Here is an 18,931-nt window from a genome sequence, read left to right on the forward strand (position 1 = left end):
GACCCTGTTTCAAAATAAAGAAAAAAAAAAATAGGGCAGGGGGTGTCGCTCGGAGGTCGAGTGCCCCTGGGTTCCATCCCAGACCCGCAAAAAAAAAAAAAAGCTTTATTGAGCCAGGCAGGTGGTGGCAGGTATGGTGGTGAACACTGTAATCCCTTTGGAAGGCTGAGATAGGAGGATCACACAGGTTTGAAGTAAGCCTCAGCTACTTAGTGAGAACCTTTTTCAAATAAAATATTTTTTAAAATAGGTCTGGTAGTAGAGCCTGGAGGTAGAAAGCCCCTAGGTTCCATCCCTAGTACCACACACACAAAAAAGCTTTATTGACATATTAAGCAAAGTTGACCACAGGATACAATTTCTTACAAGTTACTGGTAATGGCTTTCAAAAAAGGGATGTGAGCCGGGCGTGGTGGCACATGACTGCTTGTAATCCCAGCATTTGGGAGGCTGAGACCTCCACAACTTAGTGAGATCTGGTTTCAAAATAAAGAATAAAAAATAGGGCAGGGGGTGTAGCTCGGAGGTTGAATGCCCCTGGGTTCCATCCCCAGACCTGTAAAAATAAATCTCTCTGAATACTCCCTGTCCTATTTTTTATTCTTTATTATTATTTTATTTTATTTATGTATTTTTTTTTTTTTTTTGTGTGTGTGTGTGTGTGTGTGGTACTGGGATGGAACCCAGGGACTTTTCTACCTCTGGGCTATACTCCCAGACCTATTTTATACTTTATTTGGAAACAGGGTCTCACTAAGTTGCTGAGAGCCTCACTAAGTAGCTGAGGCTGGTTTCAAACCTGTGCGATCCTCCTGTCTCAGCCTCCCAAGCGCTGGGATTATAAGTGTGCGCCACCACGCCTGGCCTTATTCTTTATTTTGAAACAAGATCTCACTAAGTTGTGGAGGGCCTCATGAAAAAGCTGAGGCTGGCTGCAAACCTGGGATCCTCCTGTCTCAGCCTCCCAAGTACTGGGATTACAAGTGTGCGCTCTATGCCCAGCCTGGAAGTTTCAGTTTGACATTTAGACCTGCGATCCATTTCTTATTAATTTCTGTAGCAGGTAGCAGGTTTAGGCCACACCTTTTTCCTGCATATGGGTGTCTAATTGTTCCAGCACCATCTGTTGAAAAGATCCGCCTTTCTCCACTGAATTACCTTTGTAATTTGGCAAAAATTAACTGGCCACATTGTACGAGTCTATTTCTGGACTCTGTTCTACTGATCTGTGTGTCTTTCTCTGCCAACATCACACTTTAGTACTTTTTTTTTTTTTTTTTTTTGCAGTAGTGAGGACAGAAACCAGGGGCATTCTACCTCCGAGCTATACTCCCAGCCCTATTTTTTTTTTTTTTTTTTTTTTGGTGGTACTAGGGTTCCTGGAAGCCCTTCTACCTCCAGGCTACACTCCCAGACCTATTTTATATTTTTTAAATTTGGAAACAGAGTCTCTTAGGCCAGCGAGGCTGGTTCCAAACCAGCGCGATCCTCCTGATTCCGCCTCCCAAGCGCGGGGATTACAAGCGTGCGCCACCATGCCAGGCCCCAGCCCTATTTTTATTCTTTATTTTGAAACAGGGTCTCACTGAGTTGCAAAGAGCCTCACTAAGTAGCTGAGGCTGACTGCGAACCATGATCCTCAGGTCTCAGCCTCCTGAATGCTGGGATTACAAGTGTGCACCACCACGTCCAGCTTTAAACATCTCTTTTAACATAAATGGGAACTTGTGCTTTTGGAACCCACATACAATATTATGTATTCCATATAGTGCATTCCACAAATACAGCACTCATTCAATGAACAGCGACTGAACATTTACGACAGGCAGCCATTGTTCTAAGCCTTAGGGACAATACAAGGCAGCGCAACTCAAGCGACAGACAGAGGCTCTTGTCCGAGGCCACCCCTGAGACGAGACCTCCACTGCGCCACAGTGAATTAGCACGGCAGTCTGGGCGGGCACCTGTGCTATGGAGCAGCCCCCGGGGTGGCGGGACAAGGTGGCAGGGCGGGTTCCCGAGCAGACCTCTGTGCAGGGTGAGCGCTGAGCCACACCTCAATGACTCCAAGGTAGAGGTGGCGTGAGAATGGGAAAGGAGCCTCTGGGCAGAGGGACAGCACACGCAAAGCCCTGCGATGGAGGAAGCGTGTCTGGCTGAAGAAAGCATGAAAAGCCGTTTCCCAGGAGAAAGCACGCACAGGTGCTTTCCATAGTCGTGAATGTTAGACCTGAAAGCTAGCTGCCTGCTGTCCCTGGAGCTGAGGAGGATTACAGCTCTCAGTGCTATTTCCTTTCCACTGGCAGGACTTCATCATATTTGCTGTTCTCGGAGGCTGCCTCAGCAGTCACATCTGTATTAAAATTGAGATAAAGATGGATTGAACTGGGTGTGGTGACCCACACCCATAATCCTAGTACATGGGAGACCGAGACAGGAGGATGACAGGTGTAAGGACAGCCTCAGCAAGGTACCAAAACTCTCAGCAACCTAGTGAGGTCTGTTAAAAAAATAAATAGAAAGGGCCAGGGTTTCCCTTGGAGGTAGAATTGCCTGAGCTCAATCCTCAGCAACACACACACAGGATGGATTGCTCAGCTGGGCAGGCGTGGTGGTGCTGCCTGTAAGCCTCAACCGTGAGCCTCGGACTTGTGGAACTGAGACAGGAGGGTCCAGGCCTGAAGCCAGCCTAGAAATACTATAATATTTTTTTTTTTATCTCCTATACCAAAAAAAAAAAAAAAAAAAAAAAAAAAAAAAGCTGGATGGGACTGATCCTGTAGCATGAGCTAAACAACACAAACGTGTCGCCCACGACACGAAGCCTGTCATCAATGCTGCAAGCACTGTGCTTCCTCTGCTATTACCTAACGCCCACGAGGGCAGACACAGCCTTCCACGGACTGGAATCTTTCCAACAAACCCATACTTTCCAGCAAAAAATTAATATCACTCAAGCAACTTCTGGGCTCACTCGACGTTAGAGTTGCACTACCGAAAAGGCCAGTGAAGCTGTCTTGTGCAAGGTAGACGGCTGAGAACTTGCCCTGTGTGTGCTGCGGCAGAGGGAAGACTGGCCCAGAAGCACTTGCATGGAAGCCTCGCGCGGTGCCAGAAGGGGTGGGCAGATGTCATTCCCACCGCGATGGCCTGGCCTTAGCTGGCTGAGTAGGGACAACAAACTGCTGAGTTAGAACCCTGCGCATAAGACGCCGGCAGTCTACTCAGCGAGCATTGTTGGTGCCTAAGTAATATGACAAGTTTCTGGATACTTCTATACTAAGTGACTTTTTTTTAGTTTTTTTTTTTTTTTTTTGTGTGTGTGTGTGTGTGTGTGTGTGTGTGTGTATGTGTGGTCCTAGGGATGGAACCCAGGGGCATTCCACCTCCAAGCTACACCCTCAGCCCTATTTTTTATTCTTTATTTTGAAACCGGGTCTCACCGAGTTGCAGAGGGCCTCACTAAGTAGCTGAGGCTGTCTGCGAAGCGCAATCCTCCTGTCTCAGCCTCCCGAATGCTGGGATTACAAGTGTGCACCACCACGCTCAGCTACATTTTTTTTTTTTATGGTACTAGGACTTGAATTCAGGGGTGTTTTACCTTTAGCTACACCTCCAGACTTTTAAAAATTAGAAACCAGATCTCACTAAGTTATTGAGGCTGATCTCAAATGTGTGATCCTCCTGTAACAGCCTCCCAAGTTCTGGGATTACCAGGCATGTGCCAACATGGTTGACTCAATAAGTGTTGTTTTGTTTTTTAACTGATTTTATAATGTTGGGCTAGTAATACTTTGAAAATTTATTATTCTATTAACTAGCAAATGGTGTTTAGATCAATGGGTGTAGACTCCAATGCCACTGTATTTAAGGACAATCTATCTATCTATATCTATATATATATATATATATATATATATATATATATATATATATATATATTTTTTTTTTTTTTGGAAACAGGGTCTCACTAAGTTCCTGAAAGCCTCACTAAGTAGCTGAGGCTTGTTTTGAACCTGTGTGATCCTCCTGTCTCAGCCTCCCAAGCGCAGGGATTACAAGCGTGCGCCACCACGCCCGGTTTATATATTTTGATATAATTACTCAAAAAATATAGAAACTGGTCTTCCTTCCTTTCTTTCTTCTTTCCTTTCAAACTCAGGGTGCTCTACCACTAAGCTACGTCCTCTACTTGCTTGCTTGATTTATTTATTTTTGCGGTACTGGGAATGGAACCCAGGGGCATTCTACCTCTAAGCTATACCCCCAGCCCTACTTTTTTATTCTTTATTTTGAAACAGTCTTACTGAGTTGCAAAGGGCCTCACTAAGTAGTAGCTGAGGCTGGCCTTGAACCTCGATCCTCCTGTCTCAGCCTCCCAAATGCTGGGATTACAAGCGTGCACCACCACGCCCAGATTTACTTTTTATTTTGAGACAGGATTTTGCAAAGTGGCCCAGCTAGCCTGGAACTTGTGATTGTCCTGCCTCAGCCTCCCAAGTAGGTGGAATTACAGGCCTGTGCTAATCATACTGGCAATCAACACTTTCTTAACATGGCATAAGTCTTCACTTCAGTCAGTGCCCATGCCAGCATCTTACCTAGTGGAAACGCACACACATTCCCAGTGTGATGAAGAATCCACTAGTCAGGGCACAGAAGGTGCCTGCTCTCTCATCTCTTTACATCCACCGGAGGAGTCAGTCCAAGCAATTAGAGACCAGACTGACAGCACGTGAACTGGAAAAGAAAAGCTTTGTTCACCTGCAGACGGTATGAAAGTATACCTAGAAACCCCAAGGAATTAAAGCTAAAACTAACTCAGATAAAAGAAATGAGATGCAGGGCAGAAAGTCAACACATGAAAAGCAGCACCCTTAAGCCCAGCGCCCTTAGGCTGGATGTGGTAACTCAAGTTTATAATCCCAGTACTTGGGAGGCTGAGACAAGAAAATCACAGGTTCAAGGTCAGCCTCAGCAGCAACTTGTGTGTGTGTACACGCGCGCACGTGTATTAGGGAAGGAACCCAGGGACATTCTACCTATGCGCTATGCCCCCTCCCCTATTTTTTATTCTTTATTTTGAAACAGCATCTCACTAAATTGCAGAGGGCCTCACTAAGTAGCTGAGGTTGGTCATGAACCTGTGATCTTCCTGTCTAAGCTTCCCAAGTGCTGGGGGGTTACACACCCGGCCAGCCTCAGCTACTTAGTGAGACCCTGTTTCAAAATAAATAATAAAAAGCCGGGTGTGGGGGCACACACCTGTAATCCCAGGAACTCGGGCATTCTACCTCTGAGTTATACCCCCTGCTCTATTTTTTATTCTTTATTTTGAAACAGGGTCTCACTGAGTTGCAAAGGGCCTCACTAAGTAGCTGAGGCTGGCCTCGAACCGCAATCCTCCTGTCTCAGCCTCCCAAATGCTGGGATTACAAGCGTGCGCCACCACGCCTGGCTGCCTTCATATATTTATTTATTTATTTATTTATTTATTTATTTATTTATTTATTTATTTATTTTTTCGGTGGTACTGGGGGTGGAACCCAGAGGCTTTCTACCTCCGGACTATACTCCCAGACCTTTTTTATATTTTATTTGGAAACAGGGTTTCACTAAGTTGCTGGAAGCCTCACTGAGTAGCTGAGGCTGGCTTCAAACCTGCGCGATCCTCCTGTCTCAGCCTCCCAAGCGCGGGGATTACAAGCGTGCGCCACCACGCCCGGCTTGCCTTCATATATTTAAATACAAGATAGAAGCTGGGCAACTCAGTGAGGACCTGTTTCAAAATAAATAATAAAGAAAAAAATAAGTAAGTAAGTAAGTAAATAAATAAATAAATAAAGATAGGCCACATAAACCCTACTTGCTGTTAACTAAAATAGCAAGTTTTCTCATATGCCTGGCACGATGGCGTCCCAGCCACACTCCAGTGGAAGGCTCTTCAAGCCTAGACTTATATAGGTCGGATTCTATCCTAAAGCTTTCATCCCACCCTTCCAGACTGTTGACGCAGTTTGAATCTCACCCTCTAACAGATGAACAATCTCACACAGCTGTCTGTTTTGTACAGACAAAGCCTTCTACACAGTGTTCCCAATGACTTCTCAACACTGTGATCAGAGCAAAAGGCGTGGGAAGCTAACCCACTTCTGGCAGGCAGGACCACACCAGGCACAGGAGAACATCTGCACCAGATGCTGGCCGCCTTGAAAAGCCAGGCTCATCCTCTGGGGCAGAGGCTCTGGCCCGACGTGTAACCACAGGGACGAGAACACACGTAAACAAACCAGCTCTCTCTACACGCACCCTGCTGAGCAAAGTCCTACTTATTTACATTGGCATTCTTTAAACATTAAGCCCCTAGCTAATCTGTCTTGGCTTGCTATTAAAATCAGAGCTGGGCACCTTGAAGCACTCATGAAACCCCAGCTGCTGGAAGGCTGAGGCGGAAAGGTCAAAAGTTCAAGGACAGCCTGGGCAACTTAGCAAGACCCAGTCTCAAAATAAAAAGTGAGACGCTTTGGGGATGTAGCCCAATCGCTCATACTGCCAAAAATAAATACAATTTTAAAAATAGAGAAAAAAATTACCCAAAGAGTATATTTAAAAGCATGCATAGCCGGGCGTGGTGGCGCACACTTGTAATCCCCGCGCTTGGGAGGCGGCGACAGGAGGATCGCGCAGGTTCGAAGCCAGCCTTGCTGGCTTAAGAGACCCTGTTTCCAAATTTTAAAAATACATATATAAAATAGGTCTGGGATGTAACCCAGATAAGGGTTCCATCCCCAGGAACACCAAAAAAAAAAAAAAAAAAGCATGCATAAAAGCCAGGCGTGGTGGCGCACTTGTAATCCCAGTACTTGGGAAGCTACGAAGCTGAGACAGGAGGATCACTGGTTCATAGCCAGCCACAACAACTTAGCAAAGCCTTGTTCAAAATTTAAAAAATAGCCGGGCGTGGTGGTGCACATTTGTAATCCCCGCGCTTGGGAGGCTGAGACGGGAGGATCGCACAGGTTCAAAGCCAGCCTCAGCTACTTAGTGAGGCTCTCAGCAACTTAGTGAGACCCTGTTTCCAACTAAAATATAGGTCTGGGAGTATAGCCTGGAGGTAGAAAAGCCCCTGGGTTCCACCCCTAGTACCACCAAAACAAAACAAAAAAAAATTTTTTTTAAATAAGCCGGGTGTGGTGGCACACACTTGTAATCCCAGTACGTGGGAGGCTGAGACAGGAGGATGGTGTAGGTTCAAAGCCAGCCTCAGCTACTTAGTGAGGCTCTCACCAGCTTAGTGAGACTGTTTCCAAATAAAATATAAAATAGATCTGGGAGTATAGCCTGGAGGTAGAAGGCCCCGGGTTCTATCCCCAGTACCACACACACACACACACACACACACACACACACACACACACACAAATTAAAAAATAAACTGGGTGTAGTGACACACGCTTGTAATCTCAGCATTTGGGAGGCTGAGATGGGAGGATTGTGGTTCAAGTCCAGCCTCAGCTACTTAGTGAGGCCCTCTGCAACACAGTGAGATCCTGTTTCAAAATAAAGAAAAAAAAAATAGGGCTGGGGGTGTAGCTCAGAGATAGAATGCCCCTGGGTTTTATCCCCGGTACCACAAAATATATAAATAAACAAACAAACAAATAAATAAATGGAATGCAGCAGTGCACACCTGTAATCCCAGTACTTGGGAGGCTGGACAGTAGGAGAGCGGGTTCCAGGACAGCCTCAACAACCTATTGAGACCCTGTTTCCTACAAAAAAAATAAAAGGGCTGGGGTATATCCCAGAGGTAGACTGCTCCTGATTTCAATCCCCAGTGCCACACACACACAGACACACACAAAATATATATAAATATATATACATATGTGTACACACACACACACACACACACACACACACACACATACATATATGTATATGTATATGGAAGGAAGGAATGAAAATGGGCTGTGGTACAGTGCAGAAGTAGAATGGCCCAGTAATACACACACACAAAATAAAGTGATAGGCGAGACCTCCCTTTTCTGTCTTCTCAGTTCTGTGAGTATGTGTGATTGTGTGCATGTGTGTGTGTGTAGATGTGTATGTGTGTAGAGACAGAATATGAATGTGTCACTGGGGACTGAACCCAGGGCCACTCTACTCTGCACTATAACCCAGCTCTTTGTTTTTTTTTATTTTGAAATGGGTGTCTGGCTAGCCTCAAGCCTTTGATGCGTCATGCTCAGCCTCCCCAGCACTGGGATTACAGGTGTGCGCCACACCTGGCTTTCCTCAGCTCTCTCATCCCAGTCTCTGCTCAACTCCAGCTCGTACCAAGGGCCTGTTTCCCAGCCTCAATCATCCACACACCACCTTCAATAAGTAAATTAATTTCCTATCTTACTTTTGTTTGTTTTTTGCAGTACTAGGGATGAAACCAAGGGTCATCCTACCTTGGAGCTACACCCCCAGCCCTACTTTTATTCTTTATTTTGAAACAGGGTCTCACTGAGTTGCAAAGGGCCTCACTAAGTAGTAGCTGGGGCTGTCCGCAAACCATGATCCTCCTGTCTCAGCCTCTCGAATGCTGAAATTACAAGCGTGTGCCACCGCACTCAGCTTCAAATGATTTCATTTTGAATATAAATTTTTCCAGTATTTTAAGTAAAAAACTAAACAGGGCAAAATCCTTTTTGTTCCCTATCCTCTAAGCCATCTGCAAGCCCACCATCTGAATCTATCCTCTTCCTTGGAACCCAGGGGCATTCGACCCCCAAGCCACACCCCCTGCCCTATTTCTTATTCTTTAGTTTGAAACAGGGTCTCACTAAGTTGCGGAGGGCCTCACTGAGTAGCTGAGGCTGTCCGCGAACTGTGATCCTCAGGTCTCAGCCTCCCGAATGCTGGGATTACAAGCGTGCGACCCCACACCTGGCTACCCTCTTCCTTCAAACTTCACTATTTACATTCTAATGTCATCTCATTTCTTATTACTGCAAGAGCTACCCAAATAATTGACTTATTGCCACTCCTGGAACATTAAAAAAGACTTCTAATATAGTTGCCAGTGAATGTTTCTTAAATATAACTGCATACTCTTTCCTCAAAACCCAAGGCTTTCTCATCTTGCCAATATAAAATGCAAACTTCTAGCTGGGGATGGTGGCACATGCCTGTAATTCCAGTACTTGGGAGGCTGAGATAGAAGGATCACAAGTCAGGCCGGGTGTGGTGGCGCACGCTTGTAATCCCCGCGCTTGGGAGGCGGAGACAGGAGGATCGCGAAGGTTTGAAGCCAGCCGTGCTGGCTTAAGAGACCCTGTTTCCAAATAAAAAAGTATAAAAAATAAGTCTGGGAGTGTAGCCCAGAGGTAGAAGGGCTTCCAGGAACCTCAGTACCACACAAAAAAAAAAAAAAAAAAAAAAGAAAAAGAAAAAAAGGATCACAAGTCCAAGGCCAGCCTCAGCAACTTAGCAAGGCCCTCAGCAACTTGACGAGATAGATCCTGTTTCAAAATAAAAAATAAAGCCAGGCATGGTGGTGCATGCCTGCAATCTCAGTACTTGGGAGGCTGAAACAGGAGGATCACTGGTTTGCAGCCAACCTTGCAACTTAGTGAGACCCTGTTTCAAAATAAAAGATAATAGGACTGGGAATGTAGCTCAGAGATAGAATGCCCCAGGGTTCCATCCCCAGTATTGCAAAACAAAAAATAAAAGTGGGCTAGGGTATAGCTCAGAGGTAGAATGTCCTTGGGTTCAATCCCCAGTATCACAAAAATAAATAAATAAACAAGCCAGCGTGATGGTGTATACCTGCAATCCTAGTACTTGGGAGGCTGAGACGGGAAGATGGCAGGACAGCCTCAGCATCGTAAAGAAACTCTCAGCAACCTCATGAGGCCCTGTTTCAAAACAGGAAATAGGGCCAGGGATATAGCTCAGAGGTAGAATGCCCCTGGATTCAATCCCCAGAACCAAAAATATAAAACAAGTGGCCACAGAATTCCAGGAGGCTCCCCAGTGGGAGAGCAGAAGAGTATTTGTCCTGCCTGACCCCTCGCTGGGCGCAGTGGGGCACCGCGCACCTCTCCCACCTGTCCATCTCCTCTCCATCTCGCAGGGACACCTCGCGCCAAGTGCCAGGGCAAGCGCTCTCAGTCTGCCAAGTCTCGTCCTTCCTCCGCAATTCTGAGCAATTTTCAGAAAGGTCACATATTTGCTATTCACACAAACCGCCCACCCCTCCGCGCCTGCGCGGCTGATGCAAGCCTTCTCTACACCCCCAAATGCCAAGCCGTGAGCTTGGGCGCCAACCTTCAGGAAGCTGAGAAGGGGGCGTCTCACACTTGACAGTGACACAGGATGGCGACTTCTCCATGGTTCAAAGGAATTACTCACAAAATTAACAGAAAATATGGCTTAAAAAGAAGAGTGGCTTCAAAGGGCTTTATTTTGACTTGATTTTGAGGGAGTTTCCAACTGTCCTATTTTGGTTGAAAAGCTCCTGCTGGGATCCTATTGTGTTTACCCCTCAAGGGCTTCACAAACATCACAGAATGTTTATTCTCTGGAGCGGGAGCTCTGCACTCACGTACCTGCCGGTCAGAGTTCCTGACCGCCTCACACTGGACGCAAACCCCTGGCCCGCACAGTGGACCAAGCAGTTCCAAGCTCTGGCCACAACCTGAATAGCCACTTATGGTATGAAAAGGCCGAGTGTTTTTGTGGCGAAAGCGCACACACACACAAAAGCTCAGAAAGGGAGAGCAGCGCCCCCAGGGAGAGGCTCAGGGTGGGGACAGCAGCTTCTTCCCCAAACAACCCCTGGCCATCTATACCCTGCGGGATGACCCGTGGCTTCCTCTTCTACTTATTTTTTTGTACTGGGAACTGAACCCAGAGAAATTCTACCTCCGAGCTCCACCCCCAGAACTCATTCTTTCTGGTTTTGGTCTCACTAGGTTGCTGAAAGCCTTGCTCTGTTGCTCAGGCTGGCCGTGGACTTGCGATCCTCCCACGTGCTGGGGTTACTCCTGGCCTGGGTGATGATCTTTATTTTTCTTTTTTGTGGTACTGGGAACAGAACCCAGGGGCATTCTACCTTCGAGCTACACCCCCAGCCCTATTCTGTATTCTTTATTTTGAAACAGGGTCTCACTGAGCTGCGGAGGGCCTCACTACGTAGCTGAGGCTAGCTGCGAACCGCGATCCTCCTGTCTCAGCCTCCCAATGCTGGGATCACAGCATGCGCCACCACGTCTAGCTTGGACGACGCTCCTCTGAGGCTGACCTGCTCCTGGGCCCATTCCCCTGCCACAGTCTCCCTCGAAGGCCCAGTATACTGACATCACGGAGTCCCTGGTCCTGGCACAGGGCTATGAGCGCTGGGTGCTCTCCATGGGCCAGTGCAGCAGCAGACCTCATCACTGATGGCCGGTCAAATAGCTATAGGTGATGGCCTAATGGACTGTAATGGATGGTAATGGATGTTTTTATTTTAGTAGACACTTACCTTTTTTTTTTTTTTTTTTTTTAGCACTGGGGATGGAACCCAGAGGCATTCTACCTCCAAGCTACACCCCAGTCTTTATTTTGAAACAGGGCCTCACTAAGTAGCTGAGGCTGTCCATGAACCACGATCCTCCAGTCTCAGCCTCCCGAATGCTGGGATTACAAGCATGTGCCACCACGCCTGGCTAGTAGACACTTATCTTAAATGTACACTTGAAAGAATATATAGCTAACACCTATGATACCATAGATATAACTGGACATACATACCTAAGTTAGACTTGATTTCAGCCTGAGTTTTTAAAAATCTGTTTTTAAGCCAGATATGGTGATACATACCAGTAATCCCAGTACTTAGGAGGCTGAGACTAGAGGATTACAGGTTTGAAGCCAGCCTCAACAATTCAATGAGGCTTGTGGGAACTTCAAAAGAACCTATTTCCAAATTTAAAAAAAAGAGTATAGCCGGGTGTGGTGACACACACTTGTAATCCCAGCATTTGGGAGGCCTAGACAAGAGGATCTAGGTTTGCAGCCAGCCTCAGCTACTTAGTAGGCCCCTCTGCAACTCAGTGAGACACTGTTTCAAAATAGAGAATTAAAAAAAAAATAGGGCTGGAGGTGTAGCTCTGAGGTAGAATGCCCCTGGGTTCGGTTCCATCCCCAGTATTGCAAAATAAATAAATAAATAAATAAACACACACACACACACACACACACACACACATGGTATAGCTAAGATATAGAATGCCCCTGGATTCCAGCACCACAAAAACAAATAAATAAACACATAAATAAATAATAGAGCTGGGGTTGTAACTTGGAGATGGGGCACCCCTGGGTTCAATTCTCAGTACCACACACACACAGTTTTTTTTTTTTTTTTTTAAATCAGGGTCTAGGTGCCCAGGCTGGCATTACAGGTACATGCCGCCATGCTTAGACCCCTCCCCCCACCCCAGATGGAGCCCAGGGCCTCATGCATGCTAGGTAAACACTCTACTTTTCCTCTCCTTTTTTTTTTTTTTTTTTTTTTTGGAGCACTGGGAATTCAACCCAGGGGTGTTCTACCTCCAAGCTGCATCCCCCAGCCCTATTTTATCTTTTATTTGGAAACTGGATTTCAATAAGTTGCTGAGAGCCTCACTGCGTTGCTGAGGCTGGCTTCAAACCTGTGATCCTCCTGTCTCAGTCTCCCAACTACTGGGAGGCGTGCGCCACCATACCCAGCCCTGTTCTAAAATGTCATTTTGAGACAGAATGTCATTAAGTTGCCAAGGCTGGCCCTGAAGCTGCAGCCCAGTATCCAGGGTAACGGGGATTACAAGCAAGTGCCACCATTTTCTTTTTATATTTAAATAATAGCCCAGGCAAAATCAAACTCTTGGTTCTTCCTGCTCTCAAGATGATCCTTTCCAAAACCCCTCAGACTATGACCAGTACACATTTGCTCAAACACAACTTGGAGTCCCTGGCTCTTCCTCCTCTGCCACACATTCAACATCCGGGCCACCAGCACAGCACACTAGCTCTTCCTCCGAAATACACCTGGACTATGACACTTCCCACTGCTCCTCTGTCATCGGTGGCCAAGCCACGGTCCTCTCTCAAGTGGACAAGTCTAGCAGTTGCTTAACATGTCCCAGGTTTCCACTCTGGCACTAAAAAACAAAAGGATCTTTTCCCGATCATAAATCAGATCACAGCTGGGCGTGGTGGCACACACCTGTAATCCTAGTACTTGGGAGGCTGAGATAGGAGAATCGCAGGTTTGAGGAGAGCCTCATCAACCTAAGGAGATCCTGTTTCTTTCTTTTTTTTTTTTTTTAAAGATTTAAAGTTTATTAAAAAGATAGAAATGAAATACAGCCCCATGCCAGAGTGGCATGGAGGGGTGACTCAAATGTATACACCCCTATCCTGTTTCAAAATAAAAATAAAATAGGGCTGGGGGTGTAGCCTGGAGACAGAATGCTCCTGGGTTCCATGCCCAGTGTCATAAAAATACACACATACATCAGATCACATCAGGCTCCTACTCAAAACCACCTGGCAGCTTTACATCACACTCAGGAAAGAATCCAAGGCCTAATTAGTACCCAGCAAGCCTGACAGGGCCCAGCTCCCTCAGACCATGGTTGCTAACACTCAAACTCAGGGCACTCCACTCCAGCCATACTGACCTCTTTGGGGCATCTGAAAAGGGGAAGCCTTTGTACCCACTTTATTTAACCAAATGTTGAGAATTCATCCCCTACCTCCCTGCCAAAAATGGCCTCTCCATCTTCACAAGACACCTGAGGCTGTATTACAGATGGTATTAAGTCATTTGTAATTTGTATTTGTTCAGTTTACCATCCATCTTCCTTACTAGAACATAAGCCGCGTGGTAGCAGTGTCCCTGGTCCCTGCAGGTTCCCACCACAGAACAGAAGATGCTCACTCAGCAGAAATGAGGCGGAAGTTCATGGCTGAGGTGTGACCACGCCAGGCAGGGGTAACGTGTGCATTCATCTAACACCAGCAACATCCCCAGGAGTCTTCTTGGTTTAGAAAAGGATGACTTGCTCAAGCCCATATTGATCAGACTATGTTTTATCAGGCCGAAAAGGCTGGGTTCTTGTGAACACATCAAGCTTTCTTCAAGAGACCTTTAAGGTTCCACACAGCCTTAGGAAAGGTGAGGCTTCTCAGGATGACATTCCACCAAGCACTCTGCCCACCGGCCCTGAGCACCCCAGCAAGCAGAGTATCAGCAAATCCCCAGCCTTTCTTTGCAAGCCCAGCTGCAAGATGTGCTCCACAGCTCCTCAACACAAGCCTCAAGTGCCAATGCCATGTAAGCTGTAAAGGCCTCTCCAAGTCCTATGCACACACATGTTCCTGGAGTGTACCTCCTCTGCCCTGCCTGGAAAACTCAATGTTCTTTTGTGTGTGTGTGTGGTACTGGGGATTGGACCCAGGGGTGCTTTAGCTTTGAGTTACACCACCCACCCCCATTCTTTTTATTTTTGAAATAGGGTCTTGCTAAGTTACCATGTGCAGACCTAGAACCTGCAATCCTCCTATCTCAGCTTCCTAAGTACTAGGATTATAAGCATATACCACTTCACCCAGCTTCCAATATCCTATATTTTTTTATTATTTATTTACTTATTTGTGGTGCTAGAAATGGAACCCAAGGGGCATTCTACCTCCAAGCTATACCTCCAGCCTATTTCACTCTTTTAATTTGAAACTGGGTCTGAGTTGCAGATGGCCTCACCAAGTTGCTGAGGCTGGCCACAACCCTACAATCCTGTCTCAGCCTCCCAAGTACTGAGATTACAAGCATGTGCCACCATGCCCGGCTTCCAATATCCTTTAAAGCCTCTGCAGTCCTCTGCTACCCGCCCAGAGCTCCTAATGCAAGTCCACGCTGACCTGAAAGTGCCTTCAACACTGTGCTTGCCAGGTGTGGTGGTGCATGCTTGTATTCCCAGTGCTTGGGAGGCTGAGTCACAGGTTCCCAGCCAGCCTCAACAACTTAATGAAACCCAGGTTCAAATTAAAAATTAAAGCCGGCATAGCAGCACACACTTGTAATCTCAGTACTAGAGAGGTTAAGACAGGAGGATTGCAGGTTTGAGACCAGTCTCAGCAATTTAGTGAGTCCCTCCGCAACTTAGTGAGAACTGTTTCAAAATAAAAATAAAAGCCAGGCATGGTGGCACCAGCTTGTAATCCTAGCATTTGGGAGGCTGCGACAGGAGGATCATGGTTCCCAGATAGCCTCAGCTACTTAGTGAGGCCCTCTGCAACTCAGAGAGACCCTGTTTCAAAATAAAGAATAAAAAATAGGGCTGAAGGTGTAGCTTGAAGGTAAATGCCAGCACCATCCCCATTACTGCAAAAAAAAAAAGAATAAATAAAATACGGTCAGGGTATAGCTTTGAGGTGTAGACTGTACCTGGGTTCCATTCCCAGTGTGTGTGTGTGTGTGTGTGTGTGTGTGTGTGTGTCACACACACACACACACGTACATAGAACACGCCTGGGTTCAATCTCCAGCACCACAAACAAAAAAACAAAACAAAACTGTACTAGAAGTACATTCTCCTTCACCCAAGCTGGATGGCAAATGCAGTGAGGATGGATGCCTCAATCCGCTCCACACCCCAAGGCACAGCAGCCACAGGCTAGCAACCTTCACAGCCGGCGGATGAACACAGGCATCTGGGTGAGCCGTAAGCACAGCACCTGCCTAGACTGGACACCTGAGCACCCTGGGCGTAGGGGCACCCTGGGCGTAGGGGCATCCTGAGGGTAGGAGGAACCTTGTATAGACGGGCTTGCATCAAGATGCCATATCTTTGAAGCTAACTATTGAGCTAAGAGCGGTGGTGCACGCCTGTAGTCCCAGGACTTGGGAGGCTGAGACAGGATTGCAGGTTTGAGGACAGCCTCAGCAACAAGTAAGACTCTTGCTAATCAACTTAGCAAGACCCTGTTTCAAAATAAAATAATAAAATAGGGCTGAGGGTGTAGCTTAGAGGTAGAATGCCCCGAGTTCAATCCCCAGTACAAAAATAAATAAATCTAACTATTTGTGGTGTGTGTGTGTGTGTGTGTGTGTGTGTGTGTGTGAGATACTGGGAATTGAATTAAACTCAGGGGCATTCTACCTCTAAGCTACACCCCCTGTCTTTTTTGTTTGTTTTTTTTCTGGTACTGGGGAGAGAACCCAGGGGCATTTTACCTCCAAATACACCCCCAGCCTAATTTTTTATTCTTTATTTTGAAACAAGATCTCACTAAGTTTTGGAGGGCCTAAGTAGCTGAGGCTAGCCATAAACCCAGATCCTCCTGTCTCAGCCTCCCAAGTACTGAGATTACAAGCATGTGTCACTATGCCTGGCTCCCAATCTTTTCGTTGTGGTGGTGGTGGTACTGGGGGTGGAACCCAGAGGCTTTCCTTCTCCGGGCTATACTCCCAGACCTATTTTATACTTTATTTGGAAACAGGGTCTCACTAAGTTGCTGAGAGCCTCACTAAGTAGCTGAGGCTGGCTTCAAACCTGTGCGATCCTCCTGTCTCAGCCTCCCAAGCCCGGGAATTACAAGCATATGCTACCACGTCCAGCTTTATTTTTTATTTATTTATTTATTACTTTTTTTTGTTTGTACTGGGGTTCCTGGAAGCCCTTCTACCTCCGGGCTACACTCCTAGACCTATTTTATACTTTTTATTTGGAAACAGGGTCTCTTAAGCAAGCGCGACTGGCTTCGAACCTGCGCGGCTGGCTTCGAACCTGCCAGTGAGGCTGGCCGAGAACCTATGATCCTCTGGTCTCAGCCTCTGTTACAAGGATTACAAGCATGCACCACCATTCCTAGCTTAAAACTATTCTTTCTTTCCAACAGTTCACCACCATCCAGAGGAACATGTGAGGTCAATAAAGCTCACCTTCTATCTAACTCCAGTCTCCTGGGTGCCATCACACCTCCAGAGGAGAGAAGCCGGTAGCTACCCTGCTCTGTATTGACTCAGGTAACTGTTCTCTTCCACAAGTCAACTCACCCTGCACCATTTACCCCCTCCCAGTCCCTCTTTCTCTCAAAGCCAGATTCCAGCTAATGTTTCCTGGACGCTTTCTACAATGAGGACATTTATACAAGGGCCCTGCTCTCCAAAAGCTTACAGAGCAGAAGGCCAGAGTCTACACAAGCCAGTGTTAACATGCAACAGTGAAGGTCACCCCTCACCCTCCAACTTCAGAGCGTGAAGACCCCCAAGGAGGCAGGCGTGTTGTCGCACACCTGTAATTCCAGTGCTTGGGAGAATAAGAAAGGAAGATCCCAGGTTTGAGGCCAGTGCACAGTAACTTTGCAAGACTCTGTTTCAAAAAAAAAATAAAAAAATAAAAATAACAATAGGGCTGGGGTGTAGCTTGAAGAAAGAAGGCCCTGGGTTCAACCCCTAGCATCACCTTAACACACACCCCCTCAAGGGCAAGAGGGCCAGTGTCTGCTTACCTCTTGTCAGGCCAAGGCCTAGCACCGGGCCTGATTACATACACTTTACTATTATTTCGCAAATGTCAACTGAGTGCCCAGCACACAGTGGTGGAAGGTGCTGGAGACAGAATAAGCAAGAAACTCCGGTGATGCCGTTGAGGAATGCACTGTCCACTTCAGGAGGTAAAGAAGGCAGGCAATTCCCAGAGTGCCATGGGCAGGGAGGGTCCAGAGGTCTGGCACCCTGTCCCGGCAGGCCAATGGGGAAGGCCGTGGTGCCACCCTCTGTGTGCATCTCTGTGCAATCCATGTCGCCAGGACGTTGGGCCTGACATGGGGCAAACCCATGAGGGTCTAGAATAAGGACAGGGGCGCCTCTGGAGCTAATCTTTGCACTCCCACCCTCGCCTTGGGGAGAGGGAACTGTGGTCAAAGGAGACGCAGCGAGTTAGGAGCAAACGCAAGTCACCAACCCTTGTCGTTCCTTCAGTGCAGCCCAGAGGTTAAGGGGGGTTCTCAATAGGCCTGCCTGATTTTAATCATGCCTCTGCCACTTTTACCAGCTCTGTGGCTTGGGGCAAATGACGGCCGCTATGCACCTCAGTTTCCTCACCTGTAAAACAGGACTACCTATAGTACCTATCTCCTGGGCTATTATGAAAATTAATCTTACGAATGTCAGGCAATGAGCACAGCACGCCTTACACAAGCGGATGCTACTGTTGTTATGGTACTAGGGCTCGGTCCCGGGGCGGGCTCCGGCGAGCGCCGCCAAGTCCCCTTCCGGCTCCCAGAGCTCCCACCCGGCGGGACCCCGCGCCCTGGCCGGCGGGGCCGCACTGCGCACGCGCGGGCCTGGCGGGCTCGACGGCGCAGGGTCTCCGCGCGCCGCACGCGCCCCCGGCCTCGGGAGCGAGGCGAGGGCGGCGGCCACACTCCGCCGCCGAGGAGCCTCTCCTGCACCCGACACCCTCCCGGGGCTCCCAACCCCCTGCCCGGAGAGCGGGCCAGTTCCTCACACTCTGCAGCAGGCTCCTCCTCTGCGCCGCCATCTTGGAGGGACCCCCGCGGCGCGCCCGCCTCTGGGCGGAGCAGCGAGTAGGGCGGCTAGAGCGGCGCGGAGGCGTGGAGGACCGCGCGGCCGGGAGCATGCGCACTGCGCCACCCGGGGCCGCGGGAGCGAGTGCGCAGGCGCGCGTCCGCGCTTTCCCTGGAGATCCGGGAGGGGTCCCGAGTGCGACTGCAGTCCTTGTCGGCTGTCCTCTCGTTTGTCCGTCCTTTTTTGGTACAGGGGCTTGAGCCCAGGGTCCTTCCACCTCCGAGAGACACCACCCTATTTGCCTGTTTTTATGTGCTTGTTTTCTCCAGGATGTCTTCTTTTTTTTTTTTCTTGCGGAACTGGGGAGGGAGAAGT

General features: G+C 47.7%; 1 protein-coding gene across 2 annotated transcripts in view; it reads right to left on the bottom strand.

Annotated features, from left to right (window-relative positions):
* The window catches only part of TAB1 (TGF-beta activated kinase 1 (MAP3K7) binding protein 1), a gene marked incomplete at both ends in the record, with an annotated part of 35,767 nt that extends 17,198 nt beyond the window's left edge, over nucleotides 1–18,569 (bottom strand). For both annotated transcript variants that reach the window (XM_080706650.1, XM_080706649.1), the window contains one exon: nucleotides 18,537–18,569. In XM_080706650.1, coding sequence (XP_080562776.1) covers nucleotides 18,537–18,569 — 33 coding nt within the window. The remainder of the gene's footprint in view (nucleotides 1–18,536) is intronic.
* Nucleotides 18,570–18,931: the final 362 nt, after the last annotated feature.

Source organism: Muscardinus avellanarius (genome assembly GCF_963383645.1).
Source record: "Muscardinus avellanarius genome assembly, chromosome: 11".
NCBI classification, from domain to species: domain Eukaryota; kingdom Metazoa; phylum Chordata; class Mammalia; order Rodentia; family Gliridae; genus Muscardinus; species Muscardinus avellanarius.